The 21,218-nt window shown below is 44.7% G+C and overlaps 1 protein-coding gene across 1 annotated transcript in view; it reads left to right on the forward strand.

The window, feature by feature from the left end:
• Positions 1–21,218, forward strand: part of marchf8 (membrane-associated ring finger (C3HC4) 8) — a 115,596-nt gene that overhangs the window by 8,908 nt on the left and 85,470 nt on the right. The window contains exon 2 of the mRNA XM_083775590.1: positions 16,903–17,124. Coding sequence (XP_083631716.1) covers positions 17,029–17,124 — 96 coding nt within the window. The 5' untranslated portion in view covers positions 16,903–17,028. The remainder of the gene's footprint in view (positions 1–16,902; positions 17,125–21,218) is intronic.

Here is a 21,218-nt window from a genome sequence, read left to right on the forward strand (position 1 = left end):
TGTGTGTGTGTGTGTGTGTGTGTGTGTGTGTGTGTGTGTGTGTGTGTGTGTGTGTGTGTGTGTGTGTGTGTGTGTGTGCGCACAGGCTGATACAGACACAGGGGCATTTCATTCAGTCAGGGGAGGAACGTTGAGTAGACTAGCAAAGCTAAAGGACATGTCATGTTGACTTTGTTCAAGCTTAGAAAGGGCCTGCATGGCTATAAGTAGCTCAGCAAGATAACAATGTACTATTCACGATTTTGTTGTTCAACAGACACTCTTATCCAGAGTGACTTAACACCGCATGAGAACAACAGATTAAATGTCATGAATTCTCTAACAGAGCTAAATGGTGGGCTCACCCCTATCTTACATACATGGGGAACACAGATCCCTGCATTCGATTCCCGCTGGGGGGCGTGTTCTCTCCTCCGCGTCATCAGTGCAGCCCATAGCCCCATACCCTAGGTGGGGTTGGACTTTCTGTGTGGAGTTCTCATGTTCTCCCCGTGTCCCCTAGGGTAGGTAAACCCTCACAGAAAACATGCAGTAATCCTGGTCTCTAAACTACCTCCCCCTGGCCAACCTGGCCTGATGGAGGGGAAAAGAACTGGTCGGAATAACGTGTTCCTTCCACGCGCTACGTCCGGCCGGGGAAACTCCCGGCTTGGACTCCTCATGCATCGAAGGAAGCATGAGGTCAGTCCACTGCTCTCTCCAGGTTGGCAGAGGAAGTGTAGCGCCCAGGATTACATTAGATAATTGACACTGGGTGAAAAAAATGGGTTACACTTACAAAATCGTGGGATAAAACATTATAGTGAACACAGATCCCGTAAATGGTAGTGGTGGATGAGGGACAGAGTTTTTAAACACCACTGACAGAGTCTTGGAGAAAATGACCAATCATGTGGTCTATACAGGCACAGCGCCATGCAGGCCAGGGGAACCAATCAGGGCCAGGGGACCAATCGGCAGCATCTGATGACTCTAAACTCGTTAGGCGAGCAGAATGCCAAATTATTTTTAGCCTGTAAAAAACATGTCGCGTGTGATTGAATATGTGCAGCTATAGCCGTTGTGATTCAGCAGCACACGTCCTGTGCTGCAGTACAGTTGGCTCGGCTGCTATTGGAATTTAGCGGGAAGCTGCCATGCTCATCAATAGTCGACTAGTTGAATTGTCGACTAGTTGCTTAAAGCCCTACTGCAATGTGTGTGTGTGTGTGTGTGGTCGGTCGGTCGGTCGGTCGGTCGGTCGGTCGGTCGGTCGGTCGGTCGGTCCAGGCAGGGCCCAAGAGCTCAGGGGGGCGCCCTATAGAGCAGTGTTTCCCAAACACTGAGTCGGGACCCATTTGTGGGTCACAGACCCCTACTTAGTCCATTTATTCACTTCCTCATTGTTAATATAAAGCTATTTCCTCATTGTTGCTGCAGTGTCGATTATAACTCACTTTATCTCATTTAGACCTGAATCTTGTAAGGCTTTAATTTTGTACTGTAATTAATTGTTTTGAAAATAACACACATACCGTATGTGCTGAAAAGCTATGTTTATGCCTAATTCAATATCAGCTTCATTATCACCACACAGATTTACAGGTGTGAGACAGCGGGTGAAATATTTTTTTCTTACAACTCCCGTCATGTGTATTTTTCAGGAAAAATAGTGTGTTCTACAAGCAGATCTATCAGCTCAGTGGCCTTGTGGTTAGAGTGTCTGCCCTGAGACTGGGAGGTCGGGGTTCGATCCCCGGCCAGGTCATACCAAAGACTCTAAAAAATGGGACTCAGTGTCTCCCTGCTTGGCACTGGGGGTAAGTCCCTGCGACATACTAGCGTCATGTCCAGGGGGTATACTTGTACATCGAGCTGCCTCACGCTACAAAAACAGGAGATAGGCTCCTGCCCAATGGGACTCATGGCTCGGCAAGGCTACTTACTTTTACAAGCAGATCTACAGGCTCACAATGTGAGCTTGTAGATTGGCTATTTCTGCAAGTTAAGTATGAAATGATTCAATAAGTCAGTCGTTTCTTTAAGTCATTTGTCATATGTGCCCTGTGCAACTTTGGTTTTCAAATCCTAAGCCCATACCACACCAATGATTCGCCATGCAACTACTTGCAATCAAACTGTTGCGAGTAGTTGCATGTCGTTTAAAGCGACCACAGTACCGGCCCGCCGTGCAGTTTCGCCTGGATGCCCTGCATGAGCTCTGAACCTAGCAGAGATCTTTCTTCTTTCTTCTTTCTTTCGTGTGTCATCATCAGATATCCAGCTCAGTAGCGTGCAGCCACGCCCTCGTCTCAGGTCCCACATCAAATAGGCCGGTTTATACAGGGGACAGGTGGTGATTATGTGGTCACTGCTCAGCGGTCTGCTGACCGGCTCCCCACACTCGCACGCTGCTCCGTCCGTCAGGTCCCACTTCGTCATGGATGTTTTGAAACGTCCGACCCCAGTCTGCAGGCGGGTCAGCAGGGTCCATTCATTGCCGGTGTGGCAGTTCCTCTCCTTCAATGGCCGCCTCCCGGGGTCATGGATGTAACGGTGGATGCGTGTTTGCCCGGCTGACTCTCACTCCGCCCTCCAGGAGAGTAGAGAGTAGTATCTAGTAGAGATAGTGAGTTTAGCCTGGCTGACCTTAGCTCTGACCCTAGTAGAGATAGTGAGTGTAGCCTGGCTGCCTTTAGCTCTGACCCTTATAGAGATAGTGAGTTTAGCCTGGCTGACCTTAGCTCTGACCCTAGTAAAGATAGTGAGTGTAGCCTGGCTGCCCTTAGCTCTGACCCTTATAGAGATAGTGAGTGTAGCCTGGCTGCCCTTAGCTCTGACCCTAGTAAAGATAGTGACGAGTGTAGCCTGGCTGCCCTTAGCTCTGACCCTAGTAAAGATAGTGAGTGTAGCCTGGCTGCCCTTAGCTCTGAACTTGCATGAACCGCCACATTCCACCATGACTGCCAGGGCAGCGTTGCCAAGTCTGCTTATTATAAGCCACTTTGGGCTTGTTTCATTTTCTGGACAGTCGCATGTAAAGAAAGAAAGTTACTATGTTTACCCAGGGTGACTAAGCTCAAGAACTTGTTTACAGCCAGGCCCTGCTCATAGAACATTTCATGGTAGGGGTTCAATGCCTTGTTCAAGGGCACTTCAGCGGTGGTCATTTTAACGTGCCGGTCCGGGGATACGAACTAGCGACCTTCCGATATCAAGACCGCTCCGCAAACCGTTCAGCCACCGCTGCCCCCATTTGTACCGCTGTACATTTCTGAATTAGAGGGTTTAGGTTAGGGCTTGTTTCTAAGGTGTAGTTGGTTGCCTATATTTGGGCTTGCTTCAGTTTCAATCAATTGGTTTCAAAAACATCTTTAAATCTGGAATGTTTTTGAAACATTTTAAAACGCATGTCTTGTATGCAGTGTTGTTTTTGGCAGCACATTTGTTTAGTCGACTAAATGTCATGAGATTTTGGCAGGCCTCAATGCCGTCATAATGACTGTTTTTATCCTTGCTGAAAATAGCCAATCTACAAGCTCACAACGCGTCGCGCTGCTGCCCAATAATATACAGTATATTAATCTGTGGGTCCTTGACACGAAAACCTTTCAGCTCTAAAGACAACAATGATTAGACAATAAAGTTTGACCTGCCCTATAGTCGTCTATTTCGGGTGTGTTTTCATAGACCTGTTTGCTCGTTCCTCCCGCGGAATGTGGCAACAGCCAGGGCTGCCAGGGCAGGCCAGCCGCGCCGTGTTATGTGTGTTATGTAATTTGTTTTGGGAGTTGTTGCACATAAGGGTAATGATTGTACCTCCGAAGATCTGTTGTCTCGCTGACTCAGCATCATTGCAGTCACTGTTTAATGCGATTCATTGTGCCACTCAAATCGTCTAAGGCTGCACAGTCAGGGGTCTTCAGCTTTTTTTGAATGAAAATAAAATCATAGATGGCTTCATTGACTTGTTTGACAGCTTTTCTGAAAAACTCAAATGACACAGAAATGGTGTTGCTATAGGCCTATACTATACGCAGCAACAAGAACCCGGGAATAGGTTCTCCTCTTGAAAGGTAAAAACCCCAAAAGGGGTTCCTGTATGATATTTTATTTACAGTACACTTCTGTTGAAATCATGTTTTGTCAGACATGTGTAACCAGTGGAACCCTCAATAGCCTGTGGAAGGAAGAAAGGAAGGAAGGAAAGTGTGTGTGTGTGTGTGTGTGTGTGTGTGTGTGTGTGTGTGTGTGTGTGTGTGTGTGTGTGTGTGCGCAGGCTCTATTTGTCATTCACTAAATTATATCTTTGTTCCACGTTGGCTTGAGGCTAGCAGCAGCGGCAGCAGCAGCAGCAGCAGTGTTTATCCTGTCAGAGAGCCGTTTATCTTGACACTTCCCTTTATGGTCGTCCTCCTTTAGAACGTTGGAATGCTAACGAAGCTTTATGTGTGCATAAGGAGAACGCCTGGTTCGTTAATGATTAGTAAAAAAAAAAGAAGAATTGTGCTGCTGTCGGACGGAATGTTGGAAACCTTGCATGTCCAAAACCGCTTGCTTGTAAAACGTATGGGAATGGGAAATACTAGTGAAAATAGATGATCTACAAGTTCACAATTTTGAACTTGTAGCTTGTAAAATAGCAGACTATTTTCACTACCACTCTTGTATGATGAAGTAGAGGTCTTCATGAAAAAACATAAAAGGCCTTGATGTCTGTCAAAGGTGTAGAGCATGCACAGGCCCAGGTGCTGGACGAATGGCAGTACAAGAGGAAGAAATTGAGTCTGCAACACTGGTAGGAAAAACTCAGCTCCACTGGTTTATTGAAGAAGATCCCAGTGATCGAAACGTTGAATCAATAAACCAGTAGAGCTGAGTCAGTGTTGCGGACTCTATGTCTTCCTCCTAAGTGTGTCTGTCCAAGGCTGTAACGTGCATGATGTATAAGACAGGACATGCATTACATTTTTTACCACGTACATTTTTTACCACATGTTAAACTCTGGATCTCAGAGTTTAACATGCTGGAATTGCTTTTAACACAATTATTATGAGCTCTGGGGTGCCGGGGAAGACATGGCCGCTTTTACTCTGAACCCCCCCCCCCCCCGCCGCCGGAAACGATCTGGAATAAAAACGGATAACTCTCGTTTCCATTTATATGCTAAATAGTCCAAAGTGTTCATATTTTGAACGAGAGGCGGATGAGAAGTCAGAAATGAAGCGCTTAGTATCAAAACCACGGAGAGCGTCCTGGATTAGCAGAGACGATGCATTCTTTCTGTCGCGCTAACAGGGAAGTGAACGGGACGCTAATATGAACGAAGAGCGTTCGGTGGCCTTAGAGTCCCACTCTGATATCATTGAAGATGCGCTATGACGTTTACACACGTCATTGCAACCCGTCTGTTGGATTCCAGGACGTGTGGACACGTCGGATGGACGGAACCTGTTATCATAGTTATATCCATAGGCTAAATATTTGCTTGTATCTCTCCTCATCTCTCTCTCTCTGTAACCCCTCGCCCCACCGACACGGTAGAGGCAGATGTCTTTCTTCCAGTATGGGGGAGTTTTCGTTGCCACAGTCGCAAAAGTTGCTTGCTTGGGACAATGTTGTTCTCTGCTCCATGTGTTAAAGTGACAACTTTACTCGTTGTGATTTGACACTTTAATAAAATGTAATTTAATTGGATTATACTCTTTTAATAGTACATTGAGAAGCAAACCGTGAATGGCCGAGCAAGTTAGTGCTTGTCCCAGTTTTAAAGTCCATAAAAAGACCTTTGAGGATGTGCCATTCTGAGCCAAGACAAATTCCAATGCCCAAATCTCTGCTTACTCCACACTCGGTCCTCCAGCTTGACCCAGAAATAGTTTGTTTCCAAAACGGAGATGTGCTTTTGGAGGAGCTGAGACCGGAGAACAAGTGTGTACAACCAGCGTACATACAGCCTGTTCTCATCCGCTGTTTTAGACTCTAAAACATCCCATTGAAGTCTGCGACACAGCACATATTCAGGTTCATGTATGTGCATATATGTGGATAAATAGGAAATGTATGTCACTATATAGCATATGCACATTTCCATGTGGGGGGGTGCGTCAGCTAGGTCAGGAGGTAACAGCGGGTGCATGGCCAAAAAGGTTTGCTGTTTTAGACTAGAGCCATGACAAAATGTTGTTCTGCGTGCTCACGTCCTAAAATGTAAACATGAACATGCCTGCATGCGTGTGTTGGAACGGTTTGAGAGTGAAAGTGTCCCTCTTGACTAAACTGCAGAGACACTGAAGTGCATACATCATTCTGAATAACATACAGTGATCAAAGCTACTGAAGCAACACATTGAATAATGGGTTGATCTTTATTTATACAACCGTGCTGTTTGTTGGTGCGTGGTGTGGGAGAATCCATGTCGAACAGGTCATATACAGCGTCTAATGTACAGCATGACATGCAGGAGTAGTCAGTGAGTGGAGTGAGTAGGCAGGCATGTGAGGAATTGGAACGTGTCTGTCTGTCTGCAGTGTTGTTTTTGGCAGCACATTTACTCTTTTGAATAGTTGCATCACATTTTAGTCACCCGGAATGTTTTAGTGTTAGTCTAGTTTTAGTCAACTAAATATCATACGATTTTGGTTGACTAAATCTACAGTTGATTTAGTCGTACAAAATGTATTTTGGTGGGCCTTTATGCCGTCGTAATGATTTTTTTTTCACTTGCTGAAAATAGCCGATCTTCAAGCCCACAACACGTCACAGCTTGTAGATCGGCTATTTTCATCATGCAACCAAGTGTAAAATGACTCATACTGGATCTCTTGTCCACTAGTCCCTTCCTAACATTTTAGTCTAGTTTTTATTTGTTGACAAAATTGTCAGTATATTTAGTCATATTTTTGAGTGGTGCAACCACTCCTACAACCAGGAATGTCCGTGTGTATCATGTGTGTATCAGTCAAGAGCACGAGTGGTGTGCGCATGCATGAAATTGGAACGAGAGAAGTATGTGACATGGCTGCCACCTGCTGGACGCAAATCCAACTTGTGACTGTCTAGGTTCATTGATATCCATAATAAAGCTAATCTGAGGGGGGGGGGGGGGGAGAGGGAGAGAGAGAGAGAGAGAGAGGGAGGGAGAGGGAGAGGGAGAGGGAGAGGGAGAGGGGGAGGGGGAGGGGGAGAGAGAGGGAGAGGGGGAGGGGGAGGGGGAGAGAGAGAGAGAGAGAGAGAGAGAGAGAGAGAGAGAGAGAGAGAGAGAGAAAGTTGCACCACTCGCTTCACACAGGTGTGATTTTTATAGTCAGCATAGCTTATCTTTCCTCATAGTTTTATTAGTCGACGAAAACAACACTTGTCTGTCTGTAAAGCCCAAACCACAGTGCCACACCAAAGGGAGGAGGCGGTTTGAATAAACGTGAAAATGTGGCACAAATTTGGAATATGTGTTCTTTCAGAGCAAACGTTTTTAACTCAAATCTTTGCGACCGACCAAAAATAATCATACTTGAACTGCGGACCCAAAGCTTGTGACTTCCTGCACGTGAATTTTGTTTGTAAACAAAGTGACAGGGAGACAATTCAGCTGATTATTTCTAACCTATACACAACCTATATACATATTTTAGCGTGATGATTAAGTTTAAAACAAGTAATACACTGTCTGGATGTCATCTTGAATGAGATAAAAAACGGAGTAGTTCTTTAATCAAAACCAGCTGTGTGGAGGAGGACAAGAAGCATGGGAATCAAACTGGTGAGCTTCATTTTCATTGGCTTTTATTGATGTGTATCTCTACACGTCATCACGCGCGGCGGTTTTCGTTTTCAGGAAGTAAATAAAAAATCACACCTGTGTGAACTGAGTGGTGCAACTCCCCCCCCCCCCCCCTCATTTCTCTCTATCTCTCTCTATCTCTCATTAGCAATAGCAAGCAACAGTGTTTCTGGCACAACAGCGCCCCTACTGGTGCTCCTCATACTGGTGCTCATTAACGTCACATACATAGGTGAACCAACACATAGGTGAACACGGACATTGCTGTTCCTTGGAGTGGTTGCACCACTAAAAAATATTTTTATGGACTTTTATGGATATTTTTATGGACTATTTTTATGGATTGTTAGGTTGCCCATGGTCTAAAAGTGTGAAAAACTATTTTCAACTATTTTCAACTTTTTTTCATTTCACTACGCCTTTAAGTTGTTGTTTTCATGACATGGATGGTGAAGCTGTCAGTGAGGCGTGTTGAGCTCTGGAAAGCAGTGGCTGAAATTCAAACGGAAGAGTTAGCAGGCGAGGCGAAGAAGAGATAAACTAGTGTTATGATGACGGATGGAAGTGCTTTAGTCTTCCCCCCGAACGATACGCAGCATTAAGTTTCACTCCCACTCATCATTTCTGCTTTGCCTGGCTCCCTTGTACCTGTAGCATAAGAGTTGTTCCGCTCTTAAGATGCAATTGTGCAAATCGGTTAGCCTTTTTTTTTAAAGAATGACTATTATATTATATTGTAATGAATGGGACGTTTGCTGCTTTTTAATATTGGTGTGTAGGCTTCTGAAACTGAACTGTCCCCCGCACACCAATGAGAGACAGAGTGAGTAGACAGAAACGGTGTCATCTTATAATGAACATTATAGTGAGGACTGATTTATATGAAAGATATACCATTCAGTCAGGACAGATTATATATATATATACATACATACATACATACATACATACCGGTATATGTTTAAAATGTAAACTTACGTTTGCATTCATATGTCTACATGCTTAATTGAACAACTGGATTTCGGATTGGGGCGAACTGTGCCGTCACGTTAATCCATTCCATAGTTACTTATGATAATGAGCAGTTGAATGTGGCTTGTTTGTGGTTAATTCATAATGTACTTTTTGTGCCTCCTAGAAATGTGGTGGAGTCCAAAGTACAATATTTCCTTTTGTAATTTCAGAGTGCAAGTCAGAATTATCCAAAAGAATTCAAGCTCAAGTGTAGAGTACGTGAAAAGGGGGCAGGTATTTCTAAGAATGTATACTTCTTCCTGCTCCTTTTCGCCCCTGGGGTGTATCAGACAAATGTATTATGAATTACAAATTATTTATTATTCTCTAATATAATTTGTACTGTACTGTGACAAGGTTCAAGGTCTTTATTAATGTCCCAGAAGGGCAATTAGGTTTACAGCAAGAGTAGTGGTTTAAAACATACAAACGATACAGGACAACAACAGACATGAGACACCATAGCATAAACAGAGGTCTGGGCGCATCTAGTGCAGGTATAGAATCAAAATGAATCAAAATGAAGTACAGCACTCAAACTGCTCTGTTGGTCACCCTGATCCGACACAACAGTAACTGTTTGTTTATCCAACACTCCATTTTCAAACCTTCAAATTTAATCAGATCCACAATGGAGGCTCATTAAAATGCAATAAAAAGGCGAGGGTTGACGGGAGCATTCTACAAGATGCAATGAACTTTACTTCCAATTTAATCAGAGATGCTTTTTCATTAAGTCTGCATCAAGGGCTGTCTGCTGGAAACCGTGTATGTTACTTTTCAGAAAATGGGGAAATAAAATAACCTGTGTTTTCCTCTGTAGTTTACCTGTTTAGTCATTTCATTGGTTGAATACTTGTTAAGTTTGACTAAAAGCGAAAATAGCAGACCTACAGCACCTCACGACGTGTCAGACGCAACACGTTGTGAGCTTGTAGATCTGCTATTTTTGCTCCTTTTCCGAAGGCATTCATAAAAAATCACACCTGTGTGAACTGAGCGGTGCAACTATACATTTATTGGCCCAGGCCGTAGCGTAACGGTCTGGGCACCGGACTGGTAATCCAGTCGCAGTGTGCCGCGGGTTCGACTCCCGGACCCGACACGGCCTTTACTGCATGTCATCCCCCATCTCTCTCCCGTTTCCTGTCAGCCTACTGTCTGTCCCTTCAAAAATCAATAAAAGGCGTAAGCCGCAAAAAAATATCTTAAAAAAAAAAAACAAAAAACTATACATTTATTGTTATAGTTACTGTATTCTACTGTGCTCTGTACTGTGCGGGGGTTCCTGGAACATTCCAGACCCCCAGGAACGCGCCCAGGGGGCCGGACCGGTACCGGCGAGCTGCAGTTACCATGTAGGGGTCCCCGGAACATCCACAGCCCCAGGAACGGCCTAGGGCTCGTACATGTACTTTGTGCCACTTTACTCTGTGCTGTACTCTACTGGCCACTTTAGGTGTTGCAGCTTTCCATGCTCAGACATACAGAGACAGACATACGGACACACATAGCTCCGTAATGGAGCAGAGCAAGGCACAGCTCAAAAAAAAAGAAGATTATGGAGATGCGAGGTTTCTTGTCCAAGGAAGAAATGAAGTCCAATTTTAAGAGATGCTCTTTGTGATTAAGTCTGTGTGTGAAGGAGAATAGACGGGAAGCGAGTAAGGATCATAATCTCACTGCAATCAGACACTCAAAAGGACAATGAGTTTAGGAGAATTGTCATGTTAATATATTCTCCACTGAGCAATGTGTGAGAAGGTAAACCAACTGAAAAGTAATCATAGGTTTTGGTGCTCAGCGGCCGTGTGCTCGTGCGTGCGTGCGCTTGTGTGTGTGTGCGCACTTGTTTGCCTACAGAATAGTTTTGAAATGAGTCACCGTCTGCCCTCCTGAACTTAAACTAACTTCAACTTTTGCACTTATCTTTCACATTTTCTATTTTGTTTGTTTTGTAAGTGTCCTCTCTCTCGCAGGAGGAAATTGAATCAGACCTCACCTGACCTGACCAAATTATTTTTAATTTTTTTCTTTAACCTTCCTTTTTTTCCCTCCCCAATTTAGTCCTTGCCGTTTCCCCTCAGTGGTTTTTAATCAGTGGTCCGGGGACCACCAGTGGTCCTTCAGAGGGTTTCAGATGGTCCCCAGCTAATTGATGGAGAGTTGGTCACCAAATGGACCTTTATAGATCTTTAACTCTTGAGAGCGTAAAATGAAACCAAATGGTTTGGTTTCATTTTACGCTCTCAAGAGTTACAATTATTGTTAAATATCTGCATAACATAAGTTGATTTACAAGAAGTCTACACAATTAGAGAATGTAGAAGAATTGTTATTTTTGATCAACATTTTCCTGTTCTCTCTCCTAATGGTAACCACATCAATACAGCATGGAATTGTGGACAAAATCTTATCCAAGTTCCAACGACAACAAAATATTCTTTAGTTTTAGGTCTTTAGAGGCTATAGATAATTGAATTGAATAGTGGGCCTTGAAGGTTGAAAACCAATGGTGTACACGGCTGTCGCTGTAGGGTAGAACAACCTTGTACGTCCCAAACCGCTATACTTTTCAGGAAATGGGACAAAAAAACCTGTGAACCCAATGTATAGTTATTTAGTCACCGGTTCTTGTTAATACTTTACTTTTCATTCATGAATTCCACAGACACACTTGACCTTTTTCACCTTCACTTTCATTTCATATTTGTAAATTGTGAAAAATGAAAATAGCTCATGTACATAAGCTTGGTATTTTGTTTGTTTTCTAAGTGTGTTCTCTCTCGCAAGAGGAAATCGACAGTACTGTTAAGCAGGGTCTGCATGTGGCCCACGGGCCGCGGGTTGAGCAGCACTGTCCTATTGTATTTCCCTCTATATAAACCCAAATGGATCATTATGTTTTACTGTGTAGAAATGTCGGTATAGCTTAAATGAAAGGCATTTGGCTTTGCCCACATATGGCCAATGTGGACCTAAAGTGGACCTAAAGTGTACTAAAGCGCTTTATGGAAATGCCACCAATCCCCCGGAAGCAGCTTGTGTAGGATATGTGTCCAGGCAGTAATGTAAGGTTTTTATCAGTACATAATTTGTAGATCTTCTGCCTGTTTGAGTATCTGGCCTCACGACTCCCTCTTGTCCTGTTGGGACACCGGCAGGGGCAGAATGGACAGGATGCCTCCATGGATGTCTATCTATCTATCTCTCTCTATCTCTATCTCTATCTCTATCTCTATCTCTATCTCTAACTCACTCACTCACTCACTCACTCACTCACTCACTCACTCACTCACTCATATGCTGTTGAGATGCAAATGTGTCAGTATGGTGTTGTTGGCGTTCTATGTGTGGCCGCCTATGCATGCGCTGTGCAGTTGCAGTTGAAAATAGTTATTTCGGTGCATGCCGCTGTATACCTGCCGCCTGCTTTTTACAAGTCTGTGCCCCGGGGCCGGTTGTTTTATAATCCACCTGTGAAGGTCCACAAGTTGACATTAAGCCTGAAAGGTGGTTATGGATGGCTGACGGAATGGGCTGACCTCCTGGAGAGACGACCTATGTGTGTCAGCCTGTGAAATATGGTGCAGAATCTGAACATGGAGAGACAACGACCTGTGTGTCAGCCTGTGAAATATGTGACCTGATTTGACTGAGAGCCTGCCATCGCGCAAACTCCAGCTTTTCACCAGAGTTAATAGCACCGGCAGACTCTTCACATACTAGAGCATGTCTGAAATAAGTGTCAGAGCTGAAATTGACATGTAAATATGAAATAAATGCTTAAACTATTTACAATTTAGGCATTTAGCAGACGCTCTTAATCCAGAGCGACTTACATTAAGCAACATGTAGGCAGCTAGGTGTAATGTTAGAGACCACAGAAGTGAACCTTTCAAGCCTGTTTTCTCAACTCTCTGTTTTCTGCAAGACATTACTCTATAAGCCATATCTCCAAAACCAATATGTCAATTTGAAGCTATGATTCCCTGATTTCACATGACATGAATAAATGAAAATTCAAAAAAATCCAATGGCAGTCAAATTTAGTCACATATGGTGCATATCTGAACCTGGAGAGAAGGACCTGTGTGTGTCAGCCTGTGAGATATGGTGCAGAATCTGAACGAGCTAAAAACAGGACATGTGCTTCCTGTGTGTGTATTTCTGCTCCGCACTGTGAGAGATGAAGGAGGTGTCAGATAAAGTGTCATGTTTTTGTTTTCCAGTTCCCATAAGCTGTTTTCACCTTCAACGTCAAGCCTAGAATGAATACTCGAGGTCATATCGTACTGATTATATGGATATCTTGGTCTTCTTTTGCTTCTTGCTTCTCCTTCTCTCCTTTTCTAGCCCCTCCTATACAGCTTTTCGTCACAACACGGGTCACATTTGCCATAGACAATGAAAGGAGAATTTACGTCATATGTGTCTGAACAAATCAGCGTTTTCATCTAAACATGTGACCTGATGTGACAATAAAACTGATTGTGATTCGGAACATCTCATTATTCTCATAGATGTGCTAGTTGGTGCAAATGTACAGAGGCTTGCATGTACATTATAGTCAGTGTTTACTGTTTATTATCTTGCTGAAATCTACACTTCTCTATACTTTCCTGATGTGAAAGCACGATTGCCAGCATTGTCAGTTGGCCATCGGGGGGATCCCTGGCACAACACATTTTCAGATGTGGGACCGTGGCCAAATATACGTATATACTGTATATTAGTTTGGGGGTCTTTGGCACAAAAAAGTGTCAAAGACCTATACTGGTTTAGAAGGCATTTGTAGAGTCTGCACTCAGGTCTTAATGGGTTAAACCCTATGGGTTCTATTTTCATCCATGCTACTAGCCGAGCTACATCGACACATGGTGAGCTTGTAGATTGTCTATTTATTTTTATCCCACGATTTTTCCACCCAGTGTCGATTATCTAATGTAATCCTGGGCGCTTGACTTCCTCTGCCAACCTGGGGGGGGGCAGCAGAATTACCTCATTATTCCTTATATGTATGAGGAGTGCAATCTGGCAGTGGCTCAGGGGTAGAGTGGCTGGATGGTAACCGGTAACCGAGTTAGTGTCGAAGTGTCCTTGAGCAAGACACTGAAACCCTAATTGCTGTGCTGGTTGGTGCCTTGCATGGTTTCCAACGCCATCAGTGTATGAATGTGTGTGTGACTGGGTGAATGTAATGCACAATCTATGTAAAGCGCCTTGGATAAAGGCGCTATATAAATGCACCATTTACCATTTAATCTGCTTCTTTTCACCTGACGGGGGAGAGTTTCCCCGGTTGGAAGGAACACAGGTTATTCCGACCAGTTCCGTTCCCCTCCATCAGGAGGTAGTTTAGAGACCAGCATTACTGCATGTCCCCTAGGGGACACGGGGAGAACATACAAACTCCACAGTGGGAATTGAACCTAAGACCAAAGCAGTTTAAGGAAGACGTAAGGCACTGGCAAAAATTTGCTGAGTGTAGTCCCCCCCACGTTCTCTGTCTCTGCACCAAATCTCTTCACGGGAAATAGCCGATCTACAAGCTCACAGCGTGCCGTGGTGCGGCACGCTCTGAGCTTGTAGATCGGCACATTGTGGCGAATGTTGGCCCCCGGAATGCATGGGGACACTCTAGCGTTCACGTGGTTAATTGATAGCCGTGACGATGCAGATAGCTGCAGTCATTAAGGTCACTAAGAGTGGAGACGGATGGGTTAATTATCAGGTGTGTTAATTAGATCGCCGTCATGCTGAGGCTTCCTGACGAGGATCATCCGTCGGACGGACAGACAGACAGACAGACAGACAGACAGACAGACAGACAGACAGTGGTAATTGGTTACTGAAGCCTGTGACGCTTGATTTACAATAGTCAATTACTTTATTTACCCATTTTTCTTCTCTCCAATTAGTTCTCTTCTTTTTTTTTTTTAAGATTTGCTTATTGACAATGCACACAAATATCATCATTACTTTACAGAATCACTTTTCACAAGACAGACTGAAAAACAAAAAACAAATGGGAAAAACGAAACTGGAGAACATGATAAGTAGCTAGTTTTGTCCTTACATTGTACACAGTATCTTTTCTGAAGTATACATTATGATGAAAGTTCATTCAGCCAGTGTCTCTGTGAAGGAGAGTTTCAGATTTCCAATTAACCATTATTATAGGCTACCAATTCAATTTGGAGATAAGGCCAGAGAGGCCAGACTGAGATGGTTTGGAACTTTGGACACGTACAGACTAGAGGAGGGATTAGTCAGTATATTAGCCGGATGTTGAGGGTTGGACGTTGGAAGCTGGTCATTCATTGTCAATGGCATTCTCTGGCCACTCTCCCTGTTCTCTTTTATGTTGACTTACAACTGTGACGATACATTGGGAGCTTGTAGATCTGCTATTTTTTGGGCTAATGCTCCCCCAGATGCTGGGGTTCAAGTGGTTAATGTGGGTAATTGATGTCAGTGACAATGCAGATGGCTGCTCTAGCAGAAATAAACACATTCTATTTATAATCTCTGTTGTGTAACTGTCTCCACTACGCACGCACGCACGCACGCACGCACGCACGCACGCACACTGAGTTGCTTGTCAGTGAAATCCACTTTTAAATGGTGTAATCGCTTGTTGTAGTGTTGAAAAATATTCCATAGCGGCAATCACAACAACAGACCGGGCAGCGCACGGCTTCCTCGTCCGGCAGCTTCCCCATTGTAAACGATAGGGACTCAATTTCCCATAACCCTTTGCACGCTGGAGCAATGGACCTTTTTGCGATGATGACGTAATCAACTCGTGATTAGAAGTCAAAGTGGTTTAATCTCTCTTGTTCCAACTTTGGTCTATACAAATTGTCTAAATAATTGTCGTTGAAGAATCCGAATCGGACCGTGGGGCTGTCCGCAGAGAGAGTTAGGATTAGGATTAGAGGTTAGGATACTCTCTCAGGTGCGTTCTGCCAGGCCACTAAGGCCAGATCTGGGGTTGTGTAATCAGATGGGATGTGAAGGAGTAGGGTGACTTGAATCAACCACCTGGGATGAAAAATCTGAGACTGAGGAAGGTGTTGAGGGCTTGTTCTTTTGATGTCATCTTTAGAATGAGACATCCAGGTGTGGAATATAACTAAGTACATTTACCTTTTATCTGTCTGTCTGTCTGTCTGTCTGTCTGTCTGTCTGTCTGTCTGTCTGTCTGTCTGTCTGTCTGTCTGTCTGTCTGTCTGTCTGTCTGTCTGTCTGTCTGTCTGTCTGTCTGTCTGTCTGTCTATCTAATCTAGCTCTCTATCTAATCTAGCTCTCTATCTATGGAATCTTTATTACAAAACCAACATCAACCAGTTAAGCCCCATTATACACTTTGTCTATTCAAAACTAGATTAGTGACACTTTGTGAGCTTGTGGATCTGCTGTTTTTGAACGATTTTGACACATTCTGAAAACATTCGAAAGTATTTTGCGACCTGCTGCTATATTATTATATGACGGTCAGAAACTTGCCAGGAATGTTGCTCTTTATTGGTCCAATAAAGAGCAACATTCCTGGCAAGTTTCTGACAGTGTGCGGGACCCTTATTTGTTTTTAAAAGATAACCTTTTTAAGTATGCTTTATTGCCCTACGCACCTGTCACTAGCCTTCTGAGGTGTGCATCGGCCTTTTGCTAATATTATTATATGACAACATAATGTTATATCATTGTCATTGATCATATCACTGAGCCTGTTGACGCACGGTTATAGATTCACGGTCGGGAAAACTTGGGATTCCCTTCTCGCGTACCAGTGGGACACGTCCCGTGTACCAGCACAGGTACACGTACCAGTGGGACACGTCCCGTGTACCAGCACAGGTACACGTACCAGTGGGACACGTCCCGTGTACCAGCACAGGTACACGTACCAGTGGGACACGTCCCGTGTACCAGCACAGGTACACGTACCAGTGGGACACGTCCCGTGTACCAGCACAGGTACACGTACCAGTGGTTAGGAACCACGGAGATCTTTTTGTTCCATGTGTACACTCTCGGAGTTACAAAACCCAACACGGAGAAACCGTTATCTAACCCCGCCTCTCTCTCTCTCTCTCTCTCTCTCTCTCCTCCCCTCCACAGGTGGGCGGGGCCAGGAGTAGCGGCGTCAGACCCATCCGTCCGTCGTCATGCCTGTTGCTATAGCAATGGACCAGGAAGTGTGCACAGTGTGAGCAGAGAGCGCCGCCCTAGTGGCATCCCGCTGGGATGAACATGCCACTGCACCAGATCTCTGTCATCCCCCGTGACGTCACTTCCTCCCGGGTGGCGGGAAGCGGGAAGGCAAAGGACAAGGACAAGCAGGTGAGGAGGGGGTCACAGCAGGGGTCAATGAAGGTCAGACCAGCGGTCACAGCAGGGATCACTCCCTCTAGGTCGTCCTCAGACGAGCACTCCATCGGCCCTTCCAGTCATCTCGCGTTCCATCATACAGATTCTTATTGGTAACATGTGTGTTCTTTCTGATGTTAAAGTGCTGCGTGCAGCATTCTGGTGCAACACCGTCTAGAGACTTCTGAAGGGATGGCTTCAGGGTCCAGCATTCACTGCCGTATTAGGAGAACAGACTATACCGTTGCATAGAAGAAGCTGAATTTAGGTTTGACGGGAGAGGTTCCATATGCTGTTGAGTTGACCCATGAGCCATGTACCCTATTGGCCTGAATATAAGACATGGTTGTCTTATAATCGGGGACTAGACTGATTTGATTGATTTTGACATTCAATAATTTTTCCACAAATGAGAATTGAAAATGGGGGTCGTCTTATAATCAGAGTCGTCTTATTTTTCGGACAATACGGTACTTGAAGTCCTTGACTTCCTTCAGAGCAGTGCCACCTGTTGTTGTCAGCGCTGGATGGCAGTGGATGCTCCGATGGGATGTCAGCGGTTCCCAAACCTTATAGCTGACGCACCCCCCCACATGGAAATATAAATTGCATAAGCTATATAGAGATATACATATATTTCCTTTATATCCACATATATGAACCTGAATATGGCACAATATATGCAGCATATAGGCTATATTCCAAATATATTTGTGTATATTGGCATAATATGTTAATAACCATAGCACCACCATTAGCCTTTTCATGTCACTCACCACGTAGAAGACGCCCGCGCACCACAAGGGGTGCACGCACCACAGTTTGGGAACCCCTGTATAGGTGATAACTTCAGTTTTCTTGGCGTTCAGCCGGAGGCCAACCTTGGCACACTCTGCCTCCACTCTGGTCAGGAGCTCCTGAGCTTGTTCCACGTGGTCGGAGAGCAGGCTGATGTCATCTGCGTAGTACACGTCTGTCAGGACTATACTGTGGGGTGTCGTCTTGACCTCTTTGGTGTTAGAGTAAAGATATGCTCTCGTCCATTGATGGCCTTCCTTAACGCGTATAGTCCAGGACTATGACGAAGAGGAAAGTGGGCTAGGGTGTCCCCTGGCAGTACCCCAGCCAAGATTTCACAGTGGCGGTCAATGTGGGTCACAGCCAGGTCAGGAGGGGTCAATGGGTCACACACGGGTCAATGATCGAGTGGTTGTCCCGCTTGCACTCGGGGCAAGTAAGAAAAACATATTAGGGGGAATTGGAGTTTGCTTTCTGGTGGACGTTTGCAGTGTTTTGTTTAACCTTTATGTGCCGTTTCTAGAGACCACACTTTTGTCAGCATTTGTCAGCCCTACATCCCCAAACACACACACGTGCGTGCGTGCGCACGCGCATCCTTATCGGTTTCTTCAGGCCTTGTTCAACAGTCTGACGGTAGCCAGGTGGAAAGTTAAACTGTTCCCGAATGTCTTGCCTTTGATGCGGATAAGTCACTACTGATCCGTATCAATAATCCTTTATGATCTAGAATCCAATCAGTGCCTCGTATGTGGGTCTGCGTTTCAACTCAACGAGAGTCAAAGAGATGTCTGTCTAATGTTATTTTGCATTTGTAATATGCCGTTGTTTGATGTACGGTGATTCACCGCCCGACACAATTAATAAGCGTTCTGCCACGGCGTAGGAGGAATAGGAGGTGTCCCGGCTGTCACGATGCGAGGGAGTAGAGATTCAAAAATATGGGGCACGGTGAGCTGCCACAAAGACACTCATCACAGCACACACACGCACACGCACACGCACACGCACACACACATTAGAAGATAATAATAATCAAATGCCAGGCTCGTCAAAATCATCACGCATTGTGAGAACGACAGACGTCGTTGCCACTCGACATGCAGGCTTCTCCGACGAGGCCGATTGGCTGCTGCGTTTGCCTGACTGACTGTGGACGAGGTTGAACGGAGGCGCGTGTCCTCATTTTCTGCTGAGGACGACCTTGGACGAGTTATTAGTTTATAATGCATCCAGCATCGCTAGTATTTTTTTACCAGTTCTTCGTCGCCTGGCAACGCTTTGCTTCCGTGTTGTGACGTCAATGAGTATTTTCCCTCCGTACACTAGCGACGATCTTTGGTCTTTTGATCATTTGAAGAGCTATGCCAGGGACCCCCATAAGAGAAGATTTTTTTACATCATTTTTTGGTACAACATTTGGTTCCAAATACTCTGTTTGTATTTCTCAATTTACTGGGGGTCCCCGGACCCCACTTTGGGAACCACTGGTATATATCACCTGGCAGCTTCTATCCGGGAACACCTACTGTAGTATGTTGTCACACAGCTCCATATTTTGGTATCTTTTTATGTTTTACTTTTTCCTAAATTATTGCTAATGTTCATCCTTTAACCACTTAAGCCCTGCTTTATACGTTGTGTGACACTGTCACGCAAAGGTAGAAAAAATGGCTGATCTACAAGCGGGTGAGCTTATAATCATGTACTATGTTATACTTCACAGCACTGTGTTCGTTTAAAAGGGCCGCCAGTTGCAACACTGCTCTTTTGTGCCATTAAAGAAGAGGATCCAAGGCACTCTGTTCCAGTGAGGTGAAAAAAAGCCTTTTTATTTAAGAGTTAAGGCATGGCAAAGGACCTTTTTGCACTCTGTTCCTCACTGGAACAGAGTGAATCCTCTGAATCCTCTTCTTTATGATTTAACCTCGCCAACGAGCACCTGTATTCAGTTCAACAAACAAAGGACCTGCACGGCAGCGCTCCCTTCCTCTATTCAACTGCTGTTTTGTGCGTCGGTGAGAATTATATCACCTAATAGCGTCATGTTTTGCAAAGATGATTGGTGCTGTTCACAACTTAGCCTTGTAGACAGACCGTGTTACCCAGAGGGACTTATACGTGTGTGAGATGGGAGCGAGCAGAGTAAACAAAACTCCAGTTAATCAACAACGAGGTAAATATGTAGAGTGCAGATAATGACTTGTGAATTGCTGTCCACTTGTCAGACAGTGTATTACGACGGGGCTCCACCGGGCGCGTTGCATTTCCGGGGGTCCCCAGCCAAAAACGTTGAGAACCCCTGTATTAGAGAAGGGAGGACAGTCTATTATGTATGATTTTTGGTCCAGTGTATTGTAGAGAAGGGAGAAGAGTCTATTATGTGTGGAGCACCGTACAGTGTATTGTAGAGAAGGGAGAAGAGTCTATATCAGGCGTTGACACTAATAAGGTCTCGAAGGCACTATATAAAGGTCACCATAAAGACCACTTTGACGTAGATCTACGATGTCATCGGCTCTTAACCGCTGGATGAGACTTTGACTTAGGTCTACATCAATGGCAGTGAATGTGACAAATGTGAGAACTTTTTCCAGTGTACATGTAGTCATTTCAGGTATATGTATATGGCAAGTTTACGCCGCACAGTCGGTGTACTGTATGTGCATGCGTCGTGCCGCACACACACAAACGCCAGAACTTTTGCGGTTTTTCCCTGGAGTCAATTAAGGTATGGCAGCTGCCATAGCTGTCAGAATGAGATATGTAACGCACGTCCTCCATTCCTGGCGCTGAGCCAAAAGACATATAACGTAGAAAAAAGCAAGCGCTCGCAATTCACTTTAATCTCACTGTTGAGTTCAGAGTCCCGTGGTGGGAGTTCTGCTCTGGTTCTGCTGAAATATTGAGTAGTTCCGGTCGTTTTGTGGGGGGGGCACAGGGGGCCACGCATTAAAGGTACATTTATTCACAAAACTATAGCGTCATTATGCATATAGTGCAACTTTCGTTCATTTTTGACCCCTCTATCACATTTCTTGTGTCCATATCACTACGCCGAAAAACTAGTTCCGTGTGATGGAAGGGTCAAAGTTGAACGAATGTCGCGCTAATATTTTAGAAATGGGTCATCAATTAAATTGACTCGGAGTAGAACCGCTGCTCCTTCGCCAGGAAAGGAGCCAGCTGAGGTGGTTTGGGCATCTGGTTAGGATGCCTCTCGGGCGTCTCCCTAGGGAGATCCTCAACGCACATCCCACTGGGAGGAG

The sequence above is a fragment of the Protomyctophum parallelum genome (assembly GCF_964188405.1).
Source record: "Protomyctophum parallelum genome assembly, chromosome: 10".
In the NCBI taxonomy this organism is placed as follows: Eukaryota; Metazoa; Chordata; class Actinopteri; order Myctophiformes; family Myctophidae; genus Protomyctophum; species Protomyctophum parallelum.